This window comes from Cyprinodon tularosa, unplaced genomic scaffold, assembly GCF_016077235.1.
Source record: "Cyprinodon tularosa strain WSP-4 unplaced genomic scaffold, ASM1607723v1 ctg45, whole genome shotgun sequence".
Classification (NCBI taxonomy): Eukaryota; Metazoa; Chordata; class Actinopteri; order Cyprinodontiformes; family Cyprinodontidae; genus Cyprinodon; species Cyprinodon tularosa.
Genome location: NW_024039174.1, coordinates 3366578 through 3387021, shown reverse-complemented (window position 1 = coordinate 3387021; position 20444 = coordinate 3366578). Strand labels below are relative to the sequence as shown.

The 20444-nt window shown below is 35.7% G+C and overlaps 1 protein-coding gene across 6 annotated transcripts in view; it reads left to right on the top strand.

The window, feature by feature from the left end:
• The window catches only part of astn1 (astrotactin 1), a 486347-nt gene that overhangs the window by 163128 nt on the left and 302775 nt on the right, over positions 1–20444 (top strand). For all 6 annotated transcript variants that reach the window (XM_038300459.1, XM_038300458.1, XM_038300457.1 and 3 more), the window contains 2 exons: positions 1415–1552; positions 14074–14224. In XM_038300459.1, the coding sequence (XP_038156387.1) occupies positions 1415–1552; positions 14074–14224 (289 nt within the window). The remainder of the gene's footprint in view (positions 1–1414; positions 1553–14073; positions 14225–20444) is intronic.

The following is a 20444-nucleotide window of genomic DNA, read 5'->3' as shown; positions in this document are numbered from 1 at the left end:
AGATATTATCATTAAACGAGATTATTATTACTGGGTGTAAAATTAAGCAGAACAAACAGTGAGGATAAATGCTGAGAGTAAGCATTCAAACACACAACACTTGCCCTCCACTCACTAATAACTACATGGATTGCCTCTAAGGATTCCAAACCTGTTTTCCTCCCAACAACCGTTTTCTCATGAGAACTCTTACTGTTTTTTCAGCTCCAGTTCCTGTTAGAGGGAAAAAAATAAGTTGTATAGCAACTCATAAGTCCCAGGTTGTACATTATAAAACAGGGCTCGTTAAGTGCGAACTAACTTATCCTGTGGTCACCCTTTTACGTCATTCTGCATCACAGGGAATCTCAGCACTACAGAACAAAGCCCCGTAGGAGCAGGTCAAATGGGATGCAGCAAATGCTCTCAATTTAATAGTACAGAAATAACAAACTCCTGCCATTAAATCTTATTTAGAATGAAAAATGGCTTAAAATTCCATTTAAAAAACTTTAAACCAAGATCCTGCAGTAAGTGTTGCACAAAATCCGATTTCACTCCTTTTTTCATATTTTAACCTTATATTTTATTACCTGTACATGTAACATGACCAGCTAGAAATATGGATGTGGTTAGTCTACATGAAAATGTTTGTTCAAACTATTGTTAATTATGTGGAGTATTGCATTTAATTCCCAGTGAATTTAAAGATTAATGCTATCCATTGTCAGACAAATAAAATGCTTTAAAGCATTTGTTCAGTTATAGATTTATTATTGTTTGTTGTCCCAGGGGAAACTGTCAGTGGCCATTTTACTGCTTAAAATTTTTCAGTTTTCTAAGTCTTTTTATAATGACAAATCATAAATTTTGTAAGTTAATAAACTGACTTCTCTAATTTTAAGTATTACCTTAAAGGACTATAGACATTTCTCAATGTTGAGGGGTTTAGGTGCTTTATGATATATATATATATATATATATATATATATATATATATATATATATATATATATATATATATATATATATATATATATATATATATATATATATTTTTTTTTTTTTTTTAGTAAGAACATAATCCATTAAGTTTTTCTTGTGTTTTCTCTTATGTTTTTCTTTTATCTTTTTATATATTATCCAATGCCTTACATCGCACCCTAAATGCATTTCTGTCAGCATAGATCTGTCCTATTCTTCATCAGTATTCTCTGCAGTCTTTGTGATATTTTGAGTTGTCGGTGTTTAAAAAGGATCCCAATATTTTTTGTCTGAGTTAAAGATTTCACAAGACAATAGTGGCTTCAAACAAACTATATAAACTCATGTTGCCTCTAACATGAGTAAGTAACCTTCCTTTTTACTTCACCTTGTTGTCATTCTACCCACTTTTGAAAAATCCACTCCAGTGACTGCTCTTTTCTTCTTGCAGATTTACATACACTCTGGGAGAAGGAATGTGGCTTCCTCTGAGCAAAAGCTTTGTCATCCCTCCTGCTGAGCTCGCCATCAACCCGTCAGCCAAATGCAAGACAGATATGACAGTAATGGAGGATGCAGTAGACGTAAGGTAAGAGACATTTAAGGATACCACTTTTCTTAAGTATAACTTTGGATGGGAGACAAAAGAAGCCTCAGCTAGAGGAACAAATGTTTCATTAAACATCATTATCTCATTGCTCATTACTATTCAACTAAATTTGTGTTTACATCACTGCAGTCAAGTGTAACGACATCTTCTTCCTTTAAACAATGGTATACATTATTCTCCTTCTCTGATGTTTCATAAAGGAAATGTCAAATCCGACAGCTACCTTTTCAGGAGACTTACACTGCATGACATTCAAACCTCATCTGTTGTTTTATTATTAACTATTGTTTCTGTGAGTTTTAATCATCGCACAATGGTTGATGAAGAGGTCTTAGTGCTCATATTTCAAAGAGTAATAAAATTCTGAGTTCAAACAAAAAATCAATTATAGAGGACCAGTGTAACAATGGGCAGTAAATAAAAGAATTGGCTGGTGATTTAATTGCAAAAGCAGCATTTTGATTGTTAAATGGTTCATAACTCCAAAGACGATCTACTCTGCATGCAACAAATGCATGTGTTTAGACTGCATAGGGTGGTAACAGAGCCAAAACAAACCTCCAGTGTTAAATTGGACCCAGCTGACATTAGAAAAGCAACCGATTAAATTATTTAGTCATTGCTTTTCTTGTTATATTCAACTTGGTGTAAGAAACCGTAATACTAGGACAAAAATGTAAGAGAAAAAACTCATAATCCAGTGCTGTAAAGTAAAGATTAAGTCAGTAACATTTTCTCTTTAAAAATATTTTTGCTCCTCTTGACTAGAGCAAATCCCCACATCATCCCTGCGCCGAGAGGTAACAGCAGGATATATGCATATTTCAAAGTTATGCTTTAAATGAACTATCAATGATCCTACACAACTCTGAGCCATAACTGTGGAGAACAGTTTAATTTGAACTTTAGGTTCTGCCTCAACTGTTCTTTTTCCCCACAAGAAACTCTCCTCCTCTTTCTCCTGGTCTCCCTGGAGGAAGTCATGTCCATGTGACTAAACACGTGCTTTAAGCTCGAGCAAAAACTGGATCAGCAAGGAAAATACACTGCTCAAAAAATAAACACTCAAATAAGACATCCTAGATCTGAATTAATGAAACATTTTAGTTGAATACTTTGTTCTGTACAAAGTGAATGTGCTGACAACAAAATTACACAAAAAACATAAATGGAAACCAACTTTATTAACCAATGGAAGCCTGGATTTGGAATCACACGCAAAACAAAAGTGGAAATACACACAACAGGCTGATCCAACTTTGATGTAATGTTCTTAGAACAGCTGAAAATTAGGCTCAGTAGGGTGTGTGGCCTGTATGATCTCCCCACATTGCTTGGGCATGCTCTTGATCAGGTGGTGGATGGTCTCCTAAGGCATCCGCTCCCAGACCTGGATCAAAGCATCCTCCAACTCCTGGACAGTCTGTTGTGCAACATGCCGTTGATGGATGGATGGAGACATAATGTCCCATATGTGCTCAATCAGATTCAGGTATGGAGAGTGGCGGGCCTGTCCATATTATTAGTAACTTCAATGTGCAGGAACTACTGACACACTCCAGCCACATGAGGTCTTGCATTGTCTTGCATTAGGAGGAACCCAGGCCAACAGCACCAGCATATGGTCTCATTAGGGGTCTGAGGATCTCATCTCGGTAACTAGTAACAGTCATGTTACCTCTGGTGAGCACATGGAGGGCTGTGTGCCCCTCCGAAGAAATACCACCCCACACCATTACTGACCCAATGCCAAACCGGTCATGCTGTAGGATGTTGCAGGCAGCAGATCACTCTGCATGGTGTCTCAAGACTCTGTCATGTCAGTCATATGTGCTCAGTGTGAACCTACTTTCATCTGGTAAGAGCATAAGGCGCAAGTGGGGAATTTGCCTATTTTGATTTTCTCTGGCAAATGCCAAGCACTGCACAGTGTTGGTGTGCACAACCTCTATCTCTGGACTTTGGGTCCCCATACCATCCTCATGGATTCGGTTTCTAACCGTTTTTTACAACACATGCATGTTTGTGTCCTGCTGGAGGTCATTTTGCAGGGCCTTGGCAGTGCTCTTACTGTTCCTCCTTGCACAAAAACGGAGGTAGTGGCTCTGCTGCTGGGTTGTTGCCCTGGTGTTACTTGCCTGTTTTCTGGTAGTGCCTCCAGCCTTTGGACAATACGCTGACTGACACAACAAGCCTTCTTGCCACAGCGCACAGTGATGTGCAATCGTGGGTACTGAGAAGTGGTCTGTTGTGCCCACCTGAACCCCAAAGTGCTTTGCATTATACTTAAGTCATTCATCCAGTTACACACCAATGGTGGCAGCTACATTGTAGCCAGAGTTGCCCTTGGACTCAATGACAATGGTGTAACTGCCGTACACAGGCACTACCTTGCATTCTAACCACAATCAGTAGGGTATTGGTTCAAATATACCAGTTTAATGAATCACGTATACTGCTGTGTAATTTTATAAATGTCCAAAATACATGTCTTTCAACACTAAAGCTTTACACTACTCAACAAAAACAAAACAAATAAAAGAAAGCAAAACACAGGAAATATTAGGCTCAGTATAACTGTAATGGCAGGATCTAAGCTGGATCTCTATAGCTCTGTGCGTGTTGCTGTCATGGCAGTTTGGAGAAGGACACACACATCCAAACTGCTCGTAATCTCCCAATAATATATATATATATATATATATATATATATATATATATATATATATATATATATATATATATATATATATATATATATATATATATATATATATATATATATATATATATATATATATATATATAACAAAATAAGAATGTCATTTTCAGCCTTTTTTGATACATTTTCTAGATTAAAATGTTTCTGCCATATTTTGCGTCCATATTTGGCTAAAGTGTGTTGATGGATTTGATGAATCAATATTCAGAGATCTACCAACAAAATGTTTGATGTCATGGAAAATGGAGACAAGTGATAAATATAGAGTTCAACAGTATAGCTGTTAGATGACTTTGTATTGCCAAATTTTATCTATGAAAAGATTTTACACACTGAATATTCAGTGGTAATGATAACCCCTATAACTACTAATGGGATTATTTTCCATCTTTTTAATAGTGGTTCACAAAAATGTTATGCAGAGTCTAGTAAGAATGTGCAGATATACTGCTCAACATCATTATCTTGGGTTGTTTATTCCCCGAGTAGGACCTCATCCATTGCGTTGGTCTCCTGTTTCTTGCTACAGCTTTATTAAAACAAATCCTTCTTTATCTTAGAATTTCTGTGAAGTCTTCTGGCAGCTGGGGCACACATTTTGTTCTTCAAAATTAGGACTTACGAAAAAGGCACCTTCTGGGGAAGATTGTGTGCAATGTGGTGCTTTTGAATCAGTGGTTTGCATGCAATCTTCATATTATGGATATTAAACCCCTCTTCCTGCTGAATCGGTTAGATTTCATTAATTGCTTTTCCTCTCATATATCTAGGTTATATACATTGTTTAACCAGATTGTTTAGTGTCCATGAAAGGCCATTTGGAGGGATTTATCTTTTTATGATGTTTTAACATACATAAAGATTCCCAAAACGGAAGATACTGAACAAGTTTGAAAAATGTGGTCATCATGTCTTTTGATTTGCAAATATAATAATTTTGGTAAAGCTTAAGGTTATGAGTTACATATTCTAAGAACTAATGTTCTTTTTTAGATACAATTAATATATGGAATAAAATTAATTAAGAAAGCATATTATTTTCTTTATCTAACAATGGATTTTTCTTGCAGAAAATAAAAACAAATATTAGAAGATCTCTTTTAAAACTTATTTTTTAATGACTAAATAATAAAACTTAAATCTAAAAATGTGTCTATTGTTTAAACTGAAGAAAAGACTTAAACTAAACATCTCATATTTGTTTTTGCTAACAGTCAACGCAGAATACATTTAAAGCTCACTGATGATATGCTTTGTAAATATTACTGTATTGATCTGGATTGGTGGCATGTAATTAAAAAGAGAAAAATATGAAATGTACTTTTTTAATAAGGAGTTGCGTTGTAAACTGCTCCAATATATTTGAATAAATTTATGTAATTCAGTATGAACTACATTCAGACACAGTTATTTCTCTCTATACAGTCTTTGAGTCACTGAGATGTCTCATTTGGATAAACTCAGTGACTTTGTGGCAATTGTTAAAGTTCTCCAAGCACTACATAGTTACATATATGCAAGACAATGCTCATTAAACAGAGAGAATACCTATATAGGCTGGTTGATGGCCATATATCACCATTTTGATGCATACAGTGTGCATAGATGTTTCATTTGCAGAGTCCAGAGACTGTCAATTAAGTCAAAGACAGCAAACTGTACTCCAGACCCTTAAGTAAAAACAGAAACTAAGCTAAAGAAATTTGTAGGTACAGTTTAGAAATGTAACAGTGATAGAAGTAGAGTGGGATTCAATATTATCACAGGAAAAAAGGACAAAGCTGCTTGTAATGTTTTTTTCAAAGTTCTGCTTGAGCACATGTAATTTGGGATAATAGTACATATTTTTATCCAGGAGGATAAAGGGAACTTTTAATTGGCCTCTCAGTATGAAAAAATAAATTTTTGGAATCCCAAGAAGTTTTACATAATTGTTGTTATTAGTCCCGTTTTAGCCATCATCCTTTGTTCTCTTACCTGTTCTGAAACATTAGAATGTTAAACTTCTATATTGTTAACATTTTTATTGTCTGAGTAATGCTTAATCATGATTTAGCTCACCCTCATTCAGGGAAACCTGTATCTAATGCTGATATTTTCTAATTCCAACTTTTCTTCAAACACTAGAGCATAAGATTAGCATCCAAAACCTTTTTCTCTAGCCTTCCAGGCATAAGCAGTCATTTCCAAATTTCCCAAAGAGGAGGTGATATTATGCTCATGTGAAAGAGCAGTCGCTTTAAAATGAAGTTTTATTATTTAAACAACCTTTTAAACTGTCTTTAATATTCAACATTAGCAGTGGATATAAAAAATACAGAACAGTGGCTTTTGAGGACCAGAACTGTTATACTTTGCCTCAAGAAAAAAACAGATCCTTATTCTCACTCAGATTTCGAAATGGCTGCTTTATAAATCAAGCATTTATCATGGGCGACACTGAAAGTTAAAAAAATAAAAAAATTAATAAAACGTGCACAATTCTTCTTAATTTGCTCTCTGAGTCATAATGAGCATAAAGACATGTCACACAATGGTAGAAAGTTTCATTTGGTTTTCGATAGCTGTTTAAAACAGTGTGCATCATCTGGCTTTATTTTGATTAGCTAATTGATCTTTGATATAGGTGACTTTGAGTTTTCTTTCTTCGTTAACAGGTTCTACATTGAAAAGTTCTGTTAGAGCGATATAGTGGGGCTTAAGTGGTGGAGCATTCACAGATTACTATTATTATCGTTATTTCTGATGAGTTGGTCATTGGTCAGGTCAGATCAAACTAAAAAATCTATGACTCGCGGTTTGGATGTAGCGGCTGGTGCTCAGGTGAATCATGGCTAATAACAAACGGGAAGCCATTGCCGTATAGGCCAAACACCTGACCAAGTTAAGGTAGGACCGTATTTCAGTTCTTCAGTCATAATCTGATTGAAGTGATAAATCACCTAGAGAAAAAATTGCTATTTCATTTTTTATTCTTAAGTTGAAAACAGAACAAGTACAACAATATGGTGAAAAAATGACAGGGTCTTCGATATGCCTAATAATAACTGTGCTAATAAAAGTGTGTAGCTGTTTGGCAGCTGAGACTAAGATATGATATCTGACTCTTCTATGGTGGGGGAGAGCACACAAGTTGCACTTAAGCTTCCAAGGTTTGAAAAGGCTTTATGATCAAAGAATGGTCAAGTAATTCACTATTTGTTCAACATGTTTTAGTCTTTAGATTATGAGTAGGCTCTAAAAGAAATATAACATCTGTTCTACTAGGGGTTCCTAAGCAAAAAGGCAGTATAAATATGAGCAAAACACTGATTGTTTAAAAAATTCAAGCTGTGCAATCCAGCATTGCTGTACCCCTGCTGCTCGGTTAGCTGTCTGCCTCTAACCAGATCCGATGGTAAGAAAGTGCTGAAAGTGAGAAAATTGTCTTCCAGCTATACCTCTTAAAAACATATAATACAGTCCTTCCAATATTCAGTTTTTTCTGTCCAATACTTTCAGATCTGTGTTGATTTGTCTTTATTTTTATTTTATTTTTTTGAGGTGGGGTGTTTTGTTGAGTTTTTGCCTGTGACCTAGGACAGTCATGGAAAGGCATGGTTTGATGTACATTCAGAACATTTATCCTTTAACCTTTATAGTGTTAATGTCATGATTTAACTAAGGTCTGACCCAAAAAGCAGAAAAACCAATACAGAGAGAAACCAGGGGAAAGTTTAAATAGGTTTATTGATGGGATTGTGAAGAATCCAGTGTTGCTCTGAACACTGCTCAACCGGAACTGGAAAGTGAGGGGAAGACACTATGTTTAGTCCAGGCTCAGTCTGAAACTTGAATCTCGAACTTGAAGAGTAGAAATAGATTGAAGACTCACGTTTCCAGATAAGTGGTTGACTCTTAACTCCAGGCGGTGTGGGGTGTTCCAGTGTTTGTCTCATTCGATGGAGGGCGGACAGGGTTTACCCAGAATGTGGTTGTTTGTCAGTGAACAGAGAAACTGACTGCCACTTAGATTTCCTGCGGTACTTGAACGGGTTGTTGTGGAGATGAATCCCTTGCTCAGTGTGAAGCTCAAACGATCTCTTGGAGGAAAGTAGATCCAAACCACCAGTTTGAACCCTCAGCTCAGTTTGAAGCTCAGATGATCCTTCGAGGGAGAGAAGGTCCAGAAAACATCCAGTTTGCAGGATGACTTCCTGCTGAAAGGCAAAGACAAAATAACTCGGTTAGGACTCAGGTTGGCAAAAGTCAGTTTGACTATTTATGTAAATTTCTTTACTAATGCCAGCGATACTCAGATTTTAAGTATTAAACTTACTGCCTGTACAATACGTGCCTTTATCTTGGGCAGTTTAAATAAGGACATTATGGAGTGAATAAACACAGTACTTCAAGAAGAGGTATAGCATATTATTTTTACAAGATGCAGGGATGATGAGGCTAATAAATTAAATGTATTATTCTTTCTTCATTCAAATGTAACTTTTTCCTAGTTATTTATTTTGTTGATACTTATGTTGCATTCTCTCTTTATATAACCCTATATTATTTAGAGTATTTTGTGTTTCATTTCTGTATGAACCCATGATATAATAATGATTAAAAAAACTGAATGATAAACAGTAAGAAAAAAAAAAAGTGTGGAAACCTGCAAATTATTTCAATGTGCAAATGTGTGTTTTACACTGCATTTCATTTACAAATCTCTTCATTCTCTAAACACCCCATGTCTCCATATTTCTGATGTCAAGATTTCCAAACAGTCTTTCGGGAAATAGCAATGAAGATGCACACATTTTCATCTTCCTTTCTGAACATTTTATTTTTATTCGGCAGCTGACGCTGTGTAAATAGCTCATCTCCTTCTGATCTGTGATCCTCAGCTGTCCCTCAGGGGCCTCAGAAAAACACGGCTAACACCTTGAAACACGCTGATTTACTTTGCTTCTGTGCTGCATTCCCATGCGTTTGATTGTCATTTGTAACTTTCTTGCAGAAAGATAAATGGCAACAAACGTTGATCTTTCAGTTGATTAGCTGGTGTCACAGAAGTTCAAGTGATTCAGGAAAAGGAAAGAGAAGAGCTTTTATGGTTCTTCACACTTTGTTTTTGACATTCTGGTATTGCCTTGAGACATTTTTTAGATGCAGCACTTTTAGAACAGCTTTAGTATCACAATATTAACCACGTAAAAATAAATAGATTGAGAATATGAGCTGTAGGTTAAGCGCAAAAAAATAACATAACAGCAAATGTTTAGGCAGAACTTGTCTCTACCTTATTGAATAAATGGTCCCTTAAACTGCATGTTTTTGAAATTCTAGTATATACTCAATTTAATATCCTAAATATTATTCACTTTAATCTTGTTAAATCTATTGCACTATAAGGTTACAGCAGGGAAAATACAACACCATGAATTATATTTACTCTTTTACAGAAATCTTTACTTTTTGCAAGGCATATTTCTTATCCATAAAAGTTATTTTATCTCCATTTTCTGTATGGTTTTATTGGTAAGATTTTTACTTCAAGGACATTTTTGTCAACTCATCCAGGATGTCAGAAAAACACTCAGAACAACGTCTAAAGCACTGCAGACCTTATTTGCTATTGTTTGGGATTTAATAATAAGAGCAAGGCTGTGTAGAACCTGCATCTAAGGATGACCAAAAAAAAAAGAAAAAGGCATTCTCACACTACCAGAAAATATTATTATGATCCCAAACACTTTTGGAGAAATATTGTGCTTAGACAGCAATGTACACACTTCCCCTCCCACTCAAGTGGCAGGTTATTAAAAATTGCAGGTGTATTACTTTTTTTAACGTACGGTGAGGTTGGTTCGGGTAGTTTATTTTTAGTTTTTTTTATTATCAAACAAAATTGTGATTTTAAAATAATACATTGTATTTTATAAACATTAAAGTCTGGCAAAAAACACACAAATTTAAGAAACCCATTGAGTAGTGAATACAGTATATTTAGCACTACTGCATTTCATTTCCTGTTTGTTTACGATTATACATTTTCTCACTTTTGAACAAATGATCAGTCTAATATTATCTTAGATTTATTTTTATGTGAAAAAACTGAAGAAAAGCCTAAATAACAAAGAAAAAAATATATCTAAAAAGCAAACCTTTGTGATTTCACCAGAGGCATGTGTACTTGAAGTGGTTTTTGAAAGATAGGCTATATTCTGGTACCCAATAATTAACATCAAAGAGTTAAATACCCAGACAAGGGAGTATAATATGCTGTTCTATATTTAACAACCTATATTTAAAGCAATTTAACTAATTTCAAAGAAATGTCTGACTACCAATTTCAGCCAAACTTCAAATGTTTCACTACCACTGTTCAGACATTAGCAGTCGTACAATGAACAATGAACTCCACTTCAAGCGCCAATTTTGTGGGAGTTTATTATAAATACTCCCATACATCATTACCATTTAAAATCGTTATCTCTTCAGAAATTTCTGTTGGATTTCATAATACATTTTATCAATGTGGAGGCCTCTTGTCTTCCATAAGGATTCCTTAGTAATTTGCTCTTGCTGTTGGTTTCATCATGTGTCAATGTTCCTTTCAAATGATGCCCTCAGATTAAATGAAAACAATGCCACAGGCAATTAAATTGGTTTTCTGAGATAACATCCTTTGAGTTTGAAAGCGAGGGAATTGTGTGGCTATGCTTTACTAGCAAATGATGGTTAGTGCATAAATATAAAGATACTTATGTGTTAAAATATCAATGTGATTTACCTTTGCAAAGTAAAACTGAAGTTGGTTCTATTTTCTATTTCTATTTTCAGTGCAGTATATTCATCTTTCCATGTATTTGGATCCTTTGCTAACTTAAACACCTTCTGGTAGAAATAGTCAAATAAATATGAATTATTACCAATTATTACCAAGTGGGTCAAATTAATTTAGACTTTCGAAAAAAAATCATCTACTCTGTATTTTGTGACATTTCAAAATGGTTTCTGGTTTTTTTTCTGTTTTTGATCTCAGGGAGGAAGGATTATGAAATAACTGAACCCTATGGATGACACCTATTATCTCACTTATCAAGTCAGTAGTTTCTTTGTCTGTTTGAGCAATTTTAATAGCTGATTGAGCAGCTATTAAAATTAGAATAACTCAGGAGCAGTATGTCCGTATTACTGGTCACACAGGCAGCCTGCGTGGATATAAAATACAGATGAGGCAAACATGGTGAATCAGTTATTTTTTTAAACATTTATTTAAATAAAACATTAAAGATGTGAATTTGACATCCTTGTTCATATTTCGGCTTAGATTTAAAAATCAAAATCAAATGCATCAAAACCAATTGGATAAACTGAAAAGTTGATACATTCTTAAAATTGAAATAAAGACTATTATAGTGTAACTCATTAGATATATATGTGTATATTGTATGATGATTAGAATTCATCATTTAAATTAGTCAATGAAACAATACGTAACATAATATTTAATATAAAAATGCCTTTGCAACACATAAACAGTGATATATTATCCTAACTCAGTACTGTTGACCCCTGACATGTTATTAACATTATTTATGAGGTCCAACAAAGAAAAAGGCCACGCCCACCTAGCATAGTTTACGTCTTCATCCAAAGTTGTACCGACATCTTTGGCTAAGTCAAAGAGACACCTTCCGCTTCTATGACAGCATCTTGTCTGACGAGGATGGGGTGCAAAGCGGGCATCAACTTTAGGTTTAACTATAGCGGGATAGCGTCGCTACATTAGCCGAACTGTTGGCTAATGTTAATTTATGAGGATGTTTGCTACTAGGAAATGAAAGTTTTGTTTGACTAGCTTGGTTCATATCACTGATTCATTGATAATCCCAAAGGCAAACCATTTAAAGTAAACATTTAAATGTTATTTAATATGTGAGCAATACTAACCTTAGCAAGAACCGCCCTTCTCTGCCTCTGATTGGCTCACTGGTTGTCATGCCTACAGTTAACCAATGTAATTAGTAAAGGCAGTGAGTACTAGCCCATTAGAAGTAGAGTATTGCAGATGATGGCTTCCCCGTCGTAGTAATAAGTAGGAAATTTGGCTTGGAGATTCTGCTAAATAGTGTAGATCTAGGGGGATTTAGACGTGGGTAAACGCAATGCTGATTAAAAAAGTGGGTTTATTCCATATAACCCCGTACACCCTGGACTACACCACTAGTTACAGAGCTCTTATAGTGGCAGAATGCTGCATCCTAGGAGCTAAAAAGATAATTTTTCCAGCTACTGTTAGAAATGATAAACTATGTTGTTTGCAACAAACCAAACTTTATAAACATGCAACTGATTCAGCTGGTAATGGAGTCATTTACAATGTTTATCACATTCTAAAGTCCATTTGCACAGTTTTTAGCATCTGTGGGAGTAGGCCTACTTGTACAACAACAACGCCTATTGTACAGTTCAACAGTTCAGTTTCAACCTGAAAATGCCTTATTATCTGTTTTTTTTTTCTTTTTGCTCTGTGTGTTATCTATTCACTGAATAACAGTAAAAAACTCTCCTGAAAGTTTTAGAGGTTTGTGAGGTGACATATGTGAACAAACTGCTTCTTGAAATTAAAAGGTTTATAACAATATACTTTTCAACATATTTTCTTTTTACATCTGTTTTTTGGAAATGTAACAGAATATTAATGTGTGACGCATTTAGAAAATCAACCTCAAAGTCCATACAGTATTTAGGGAGGCTGAACACTTAAGAATGCCATTGTCAATTTTTTATAAATACAAAAAGCATGGAATAATTTGCATTGGTCTGTTAGATAAAATCCCAGTGAAACCAGTTAAATATATATTTATGTAGCTTAACCAAGAATTAAATCTGGAAGATTATTAGCTTCACCTGAACCACCTGCGATGTCCAATGTTCCACTTCTGTCGATCAACACAGGAACACTCCTTCTCTGAATCCAATCATCTTTCAGGCTTCCCTTCATTTAGCTCCTGGTCAAGCTTCTCTCTCCCGCAAGCAAACTTTCACCCACCTCCACCCAAACTCCTCCCTCATTCTCAGACTATTATCACTCCCACTCACTCTGGTTTATTCCACGACCAGTGTCTGGGCCCCAGAGGGAAGGCTAATCTAATCCCTTTCTAGGTTACTCATCCGAGCGCATGTTGATTCACAGCATTGAAGTCTTCTGCCAGGGCCTGTGCGCCAAATAACTTATTTTATTGATGTCATTATCTGCTTTAATCTCCTTGAACCCCAGTTGGCCTTGCCAGTTGGCCGCTCACACCGAGCCTAAAATATCAGCAAAATTTGAAATATAACATTTATTTTAAATTGAAAATACAGCCCTTGATGTATATCAATTATTTGTATGGGCTGCCCTACTCAAAACAGTATGTAACTTAAGAGGGTTGGATCCATTGCTGAATCAGTCATGTGATCAGAATGTTCCTCTACAACATGAGAGATAACTAAGGTTAAAGTTGTTAGGCAACAAAACAAATTAAACTTTTCTGATCAGATGTATTCTTGGTTTGCTTTTAGCGCCCCTAGAAGCTAAAAGATGCAGAGTTTTTTTTCCTTAAGAATTCTCAAGTGCCTAGTTTTTTTATTTTTAAAATACAGCTATACATGAATAATTCCAGGATATTATAGTAAAATCTGTATATTCTTAAGTTACATTTATTTTTTATGTGCAAACAATACAGGCTTAATAACACCAAACAGTACTCCAAATAACACACATGCCCTCTGTTTTCCCTCTATGCTGCAGAGAGGAGCTGATGATCAGTTCTTCATTTGACTCTCTGGAGGTTCTCCTGGACTCTTTTGGACCTGTCAGAGATTGCACCAAAGATAATGGTGGCTGCAGCCGCAACTTCCGATGCATATCTGACCGGAAGCTTGATTCTACCGGCTGTGTGGTGAGTCATCTTTCTTTATAAATCTCTGCCTTTAGGCATCTTTAGATTCAGCCTCAGAAAAATGACCTTTTCTAGACAATAGAATCCAATTCAAAATATCATAGAGTGGTATACAATGTTACTCCATCTTATGACTGATACTGCACAAGAAGATCAAATTGGCTTTACCTCCAGCAGATCCATAACTTAGGGGAGTTTTGATCTTTTGCCAACATACCTGGCCTTTTTTTCAAAAGCATACAACCCAGACCCTTTTTTCATTTATAGCCTGTTTTGTTCATCATTGAATAAGTCTGTATGCTTGCATAAATATTCATGGACACATATACTGGCCACTGTGACCCACATCAAGGACAAAGCAGCATCCTCTACTGTTTCTTAATACACTGTTTGACTCTATCACGTCGTCTCTGATGCCTCTTAGACCAGCAGCACATTCATTACCTCCAGGTGGTGCTTAGCAACCAAGAAATGCAGCAGCCAGGTTTGTTTTCTTCTCCATCTGGTGGGGAATCCAGCACTTGCGTTCTTCTCATTTGCAGAATATTATTGCCTTCTGTTGGTGTTTTGCTTCTCTTAAATCCCCTCACCCAACTTTCTATAGATGAGCTGTCAGACACCATCCTCGCAACAATTTAATTTCTTTTCAAGTGCTTTGATGCACTTCAAATGAGGTTTTCAGGTGGTCTGGGAAAAGGTTGTTGATGTGATCTTCTATGCTTATCTCTCATGAAGCATCTCAAACAGCTTGCGAGAAATTTTAATGGAGGAACATTTATAGAATAGAGAAAAGAGTTGCATTTCCAAGGGATTCAGCATTCTGGTACTGACATCCAGATGCAAATACCATTCCAAACAAATACTTAAGAACGTTTGTTAATTAATCTTTTTATCTTCCATCATTTGGCTTTTATCCTAATTTAGCATCATACATTAAATGTGCTCTAGACAGATAAATAGAAGTTTTTTATTTATTTTTCATTTTCCAAAATGTACTGAAACTTTTACACAAAGAGGAAATTATTTTTAATAGTGTTGATTGCTTTAAAGCTGGGAAGCTGATATGTTATTTATTAATTAAAAGGGGGAAATAAAGAATAACACCAAACCAAAAGTGTATTTTAAGTGTAATTAGATGGTATTTATATAAAAGAATGGGCTCTAAAACATGAAATATAACATGACAAGAAGCTTTGGAAGTCTGCCTCAACAACCTGGTTGAAAGCTAATGGGTATTGTCACACTTTGAGGTGTGATTTTTATGCTCACAGCCATCGGTGACTGAATAGCATAGCAAGAACTGGTCTTCTATTTTTAAAACTGGGGGAGGGGGAAATCATGCCTTTACACCCACAGTTTGTATCAGTTTAAAGTACTCATTATTAGGGTGTATTAGTTTGATGTACATTTGAGATAGGAAAGAGTGTTTAGAGTTTCTTCCAATAAATTATTATTCTCTAGTAGTAATTTTAAAATACTTTTTTTAATGCCTAACCCTCAGTACATGCCAGAAAGGGAGTATTTCTGCACATTTTGCATTTGTATCTAAATTGTAATTATGATTTGATTATTTTTTCAAAGAAATAAATCAACTTTCATACCAAGTCTGCCAGTTATCATGTTTAAGAAAGACTTTAGTAACAGTAAAAGAGATGTTTAGTTTACAGCTTATAGTACCATTCTTAAAAGTATATTTTTTAGTACAACATTGAGTTATATGATTAGAAGAAGTCCAGTACACAACTTAATTTAGGGAGGAGAATGTGTTTCGGGAGACCCATAGCTTCGATACAGGATAGGCTTTAGTGGATAAAGTGTGATTTTGGGATTTCATACTCTTTAACTTTGGAGTTTAACTTTTTACCAGGGTTTTTTTTTATTTCATTCTTTATTGGAAATGTAATTTAAACCTGCTATTAAAAATGATAGTTCCTTGTGTGTCCTGCTGTGGTCTGCCTGTAACTTTTAAAGGAGCCTATTTAGGTAAGAGATTGTTAGATGCTCTTTGAGGTAACAGCTGGAGCCTGCTGAGCAACTGAGACGCTCATGCTGACATGCACTGGTTTATGGTTTTATTACTGCTTATTGGTTTTTATTTTTTGAAAGACCAGATGGTTTCATAGGTGGATTGTTTGTTTTAAACAATTACATTTATATATGTATATATATATATATATTAGTGCTGTCAATCGATTAAATTTTTTAAATCGCGATTAATCGCATCAATGCCTAAGTTAACTCGCGATTAATCGCATTTTAATCACACATTTTCTTTCTGATTGAAAATCAATTAAATACTCTCAATGACATACAAAAAATACATACAGGCTAGGTTTGTGCCAATGTTCTTTTTTTTAAATGAAAACAGGACACAGACACTGATTTATGCCATAGAAACATATGGCAAGAAGATTGGGAGGCATGTAGCAAAAAATAACATATGTAGCCAAAAAAAAGGCCCTGAAAACAGGCTGATATAAAAGACAGTCTTTACAGTTAATACAGTCTTTTGAACAAAGACAAGCATTTTACCCTACTTCTATAAAATGTAGTAGAGTTAACATTAGATGTCAATTAACCAAGGTAATAATGAACAATTTTCAATCAATACATCAAAATCAATAGACCGACATTACTAGATGGAGGTAGTCTATGCTGTAGAAAGTTACTTTTCAGCCTCTTAACAAAAATGAGAACACACACACACCCACCCACACACAGACACACCCACCCACCCACACACAGACACACATGATACTGAACTGTGGCGTACACAGACAGCAAGAGTGCCGTAGCAGATTACATTTCACCTCAGTAATCTGTTTTCTCAGCGTATTTCAGGTTGCTACTAGGCACCAGACACTCAACTTGTTTGTTGGTGGTGGGGCTTAAAGAAAAGGCACTAGCGCCAACCCAGTGTATGAGCGTCTTTTTTCCTTGAGGAGCTCCGCTCTCGAAGCCTATGGAAAATGCATAGACTGGGGGAAAATAGCCCCGCCTTGCCGCAGGCTGCAGCGGGATGTACTTGGAAAATTGTACCATAAAACCACATAGCGTTAATCTCACGTTAAAAAAATAATCGCCATTAAAATTGCCTCGCGTTAACGCGATAATAACGCGATAATTTTGACAGCACTAATATATATATATATATATATTAGATACCGTAAGTCTGCGGTATCTAATCATTCTTTTTCAGCATCATAAACTATAAAATAATTATGTCTAAGTACTATCATTAAATATTTGTTTTAATATCATATTGCGATAAAAAAAACAGCCAAAAAAAACAGGGGATTTATACCTGAACTTTAAGACTCTTTTCATGTCTATGTAAGAAATAAATTTAGGCAGGGGATCCACCTGGGCTGATAGGGTACAGAAATGCCTTTTCTCCTACTTGTCTGAGTCTGGCCTTTTACCTTTAAAATAAATAAAATAAAAGCATAGATGATGTCAGGGTTAAACAAACAAAGTTATATGAATATGAATTCTGGCAATATTTAATTTGTTCAGCAAATCAGGTCTTGAAAGTAAAACATACTACAATCCCACTAAAATTATAGTAGGTCATACAATCCCACTATTTAGATGCAGTTAGGCTTATCCTTTTTCTTGTAACACAGCAGGAATGTGTATTTAACATAGAAAAAGTGATAAACCCATAAATATCAATTAAAATCTAACTTAAATCCATGCCAGCAATAATTCTTTTTTTCAGGGGGAGATGATGTCTTTCTCATCCTGGACTGGGCAGCTTTAAATCATTGGTGAGCAGGGTCTACACTTGCTGCTCTTGGATCCCATCTGCTACACACCACTGTAGCATGTGCAATTCCAGGTTACAGATTACCTGACAAACCCACTCCAAGTGCACACTCCCTTTACTGGTTAAATACGAAAACTGTGTTCTCACTTAGCTACAAGAACAAGAAGGCGCACACACACCCACACAAATGAACACATTCACACTCACGCACACATACAAGTAATCCTAAAGGTTGAAGGCCTTTTTTTCTCATCTAATCAAAAAAAAAAAAAAAATCCAGGGCACTTAAGAGAGGGCACTTGGCAGCTCTCATAGTCTGTACATACTGAATTTAGCTTGTATTCACAGTAGCCAAGCAGTCTCGAACTAATATAAAAAAAGACAATGTCACAGAGGAAATAACATACTCTACCCTGATGCAGTGGAATAATTTTAATTACACACTCTTCATTCCAAACTAGACACTATACACAAAAGGGAGCATTGTAGACAATAAACAAGCTTCATTGACTTAATGTTTCACTAACTGTTTGAATTTTTTATGTTTGGATACAAGTACAGTAATTTTTCTAGATGTCCCCACATATGTGACAAGATAGGACACAGTGTGCATAAGCAGAACGGAGGAAGTGTGATGTTTTTCACGAAACAACTAAAACCACGTTTTCAGCACTTTTGATTAAGATCCGTCAACCGTAGCCTGTAACCATTGTTTCTTCATCACTGTGGCTCTTTCTTACTTTAAAAAAAAGCAAAGAAACAAAAAGAAACATTTTATGAAATCCCACTTATACTTTAGTTCTGGGTTTTACTTTCAACTATACTTCAGTGCAGATTTGTTCCACATCACCATTTCCACACAGCCGTGTTTTGTTGCTGAGTTATGATTTTGTCAGAATGCTTCTTTCAGTTTTTTCTTTTAGCTTCTTTTGTATATTTAATGTTTGGAATTGTCATTGTTCCTTTTAAATCCTCCTTTGAGTTGCCTTCATTTGCAAGTCCTGTCTGAAAGTCAGTTCTTGGCCCTGCTGTTGCTGCCACAGTAAATCTAATGCTAATTACACAGAAACTGCAAGAACAGATTGAGTAGAAGAGGCAGCACAAATATCCCTTGCTCTTCTATTTATATAGAACTGGCCTTAAATGTAAACACATATTTATCATGAAAGAGATAGAGTGATCAGGTAGTGTTTAATTTTTTATGTAGTCTGCAATATAGCATCAATAAGTTGGCAATGTGTATATTGCTTTTCTATCTTTTTTTAAAGATGAAGTTCCTGTCCTTATCACATTTTCTGGATTTATTGGCGTTGTCTTAGAGCAAGATGCATCATTATTTTCTCATTTACTTACATGACATCAAATGAGCAAAACCGTCCCTCTTAACCCACCGACACACATCCCACTCCTGTCCAACACAGCACTGAGAACACTCACAGCCTTCACTGCATACATTAGTGTGGGTTTTACTAATTATCTTGTGACTGTTGAGCTTATAAATGAGCTTCTTATCTGTCTAATCAGGGTGGTAAACTGGCTGCGCCCCAGCAATGCGATTCCACCTTAATCAATTAACACCTTGTCTGATTCGGTGCTGCCGGTAGCTGTCCTGTCTGTGTTTTAATATCTTTTCTTGTGTGAAAGTCGGCTGATGGTGGCGGTGTGAGCCGACCGGCAGACCCGCTCCGTCTCTCTGATGTATTGCATTCCTGGGGAGAAGAGGCGTGTGACGCCTGTAGAAGTGAGAGTGTAATAATCACAGGATGATTGTGAGATTAATTAGTTTCGTCTTGTCACTTGTCTCCCCTACAAAATGGTAGAAAACAAGGTTGATGTTGACGGGGCAGATTGCTACTAAGTCCAATAGAGTTTAATAAAGTTTTTTGTGTGGGAGCCTGTGTTTAACTTGATACATGAACCTACAGAAATATTTAAAAAGAGCAAATACGATTTTATTGCTATTTCAGCAAGCTGTTCTCGTTTTATAGCTCTATAGTCAATAGAAAAGAAGAAATGGTGTTAAGGATATGAACAAAAGAAAATGCCTCACAGAAAACTGAGCCTTTCTAACACATGAATACTGTATGATTCCCTCCAAATCCTTTCATTGTAGATCTTACTGCATGTTGTCCTCTGCTGGAAGGTTAACCTTGGGTACATTTTCTAATCTATTACTTGAACTCTCATCAGCCTCCCGACAGCGTTATGCTGTCACCACCAGGTAATAGATTGAAAACCACGTGTATGTGATGTGCAGTGATAGAGTTCTCCACAAACAGAGCTGCACCCATAAATGGTAAATGGTCTATACTTATATAGTGCTTTTTCAAGTCTGGAGGCTTGACCAAAGTGCTTTACACTACATTAAGTCATTCACCCATTCACCCACACATCGATGGTGGAAAACTACATTACAAACTACGAAACGCTGCAGCCGGCGCCACTGTCGCC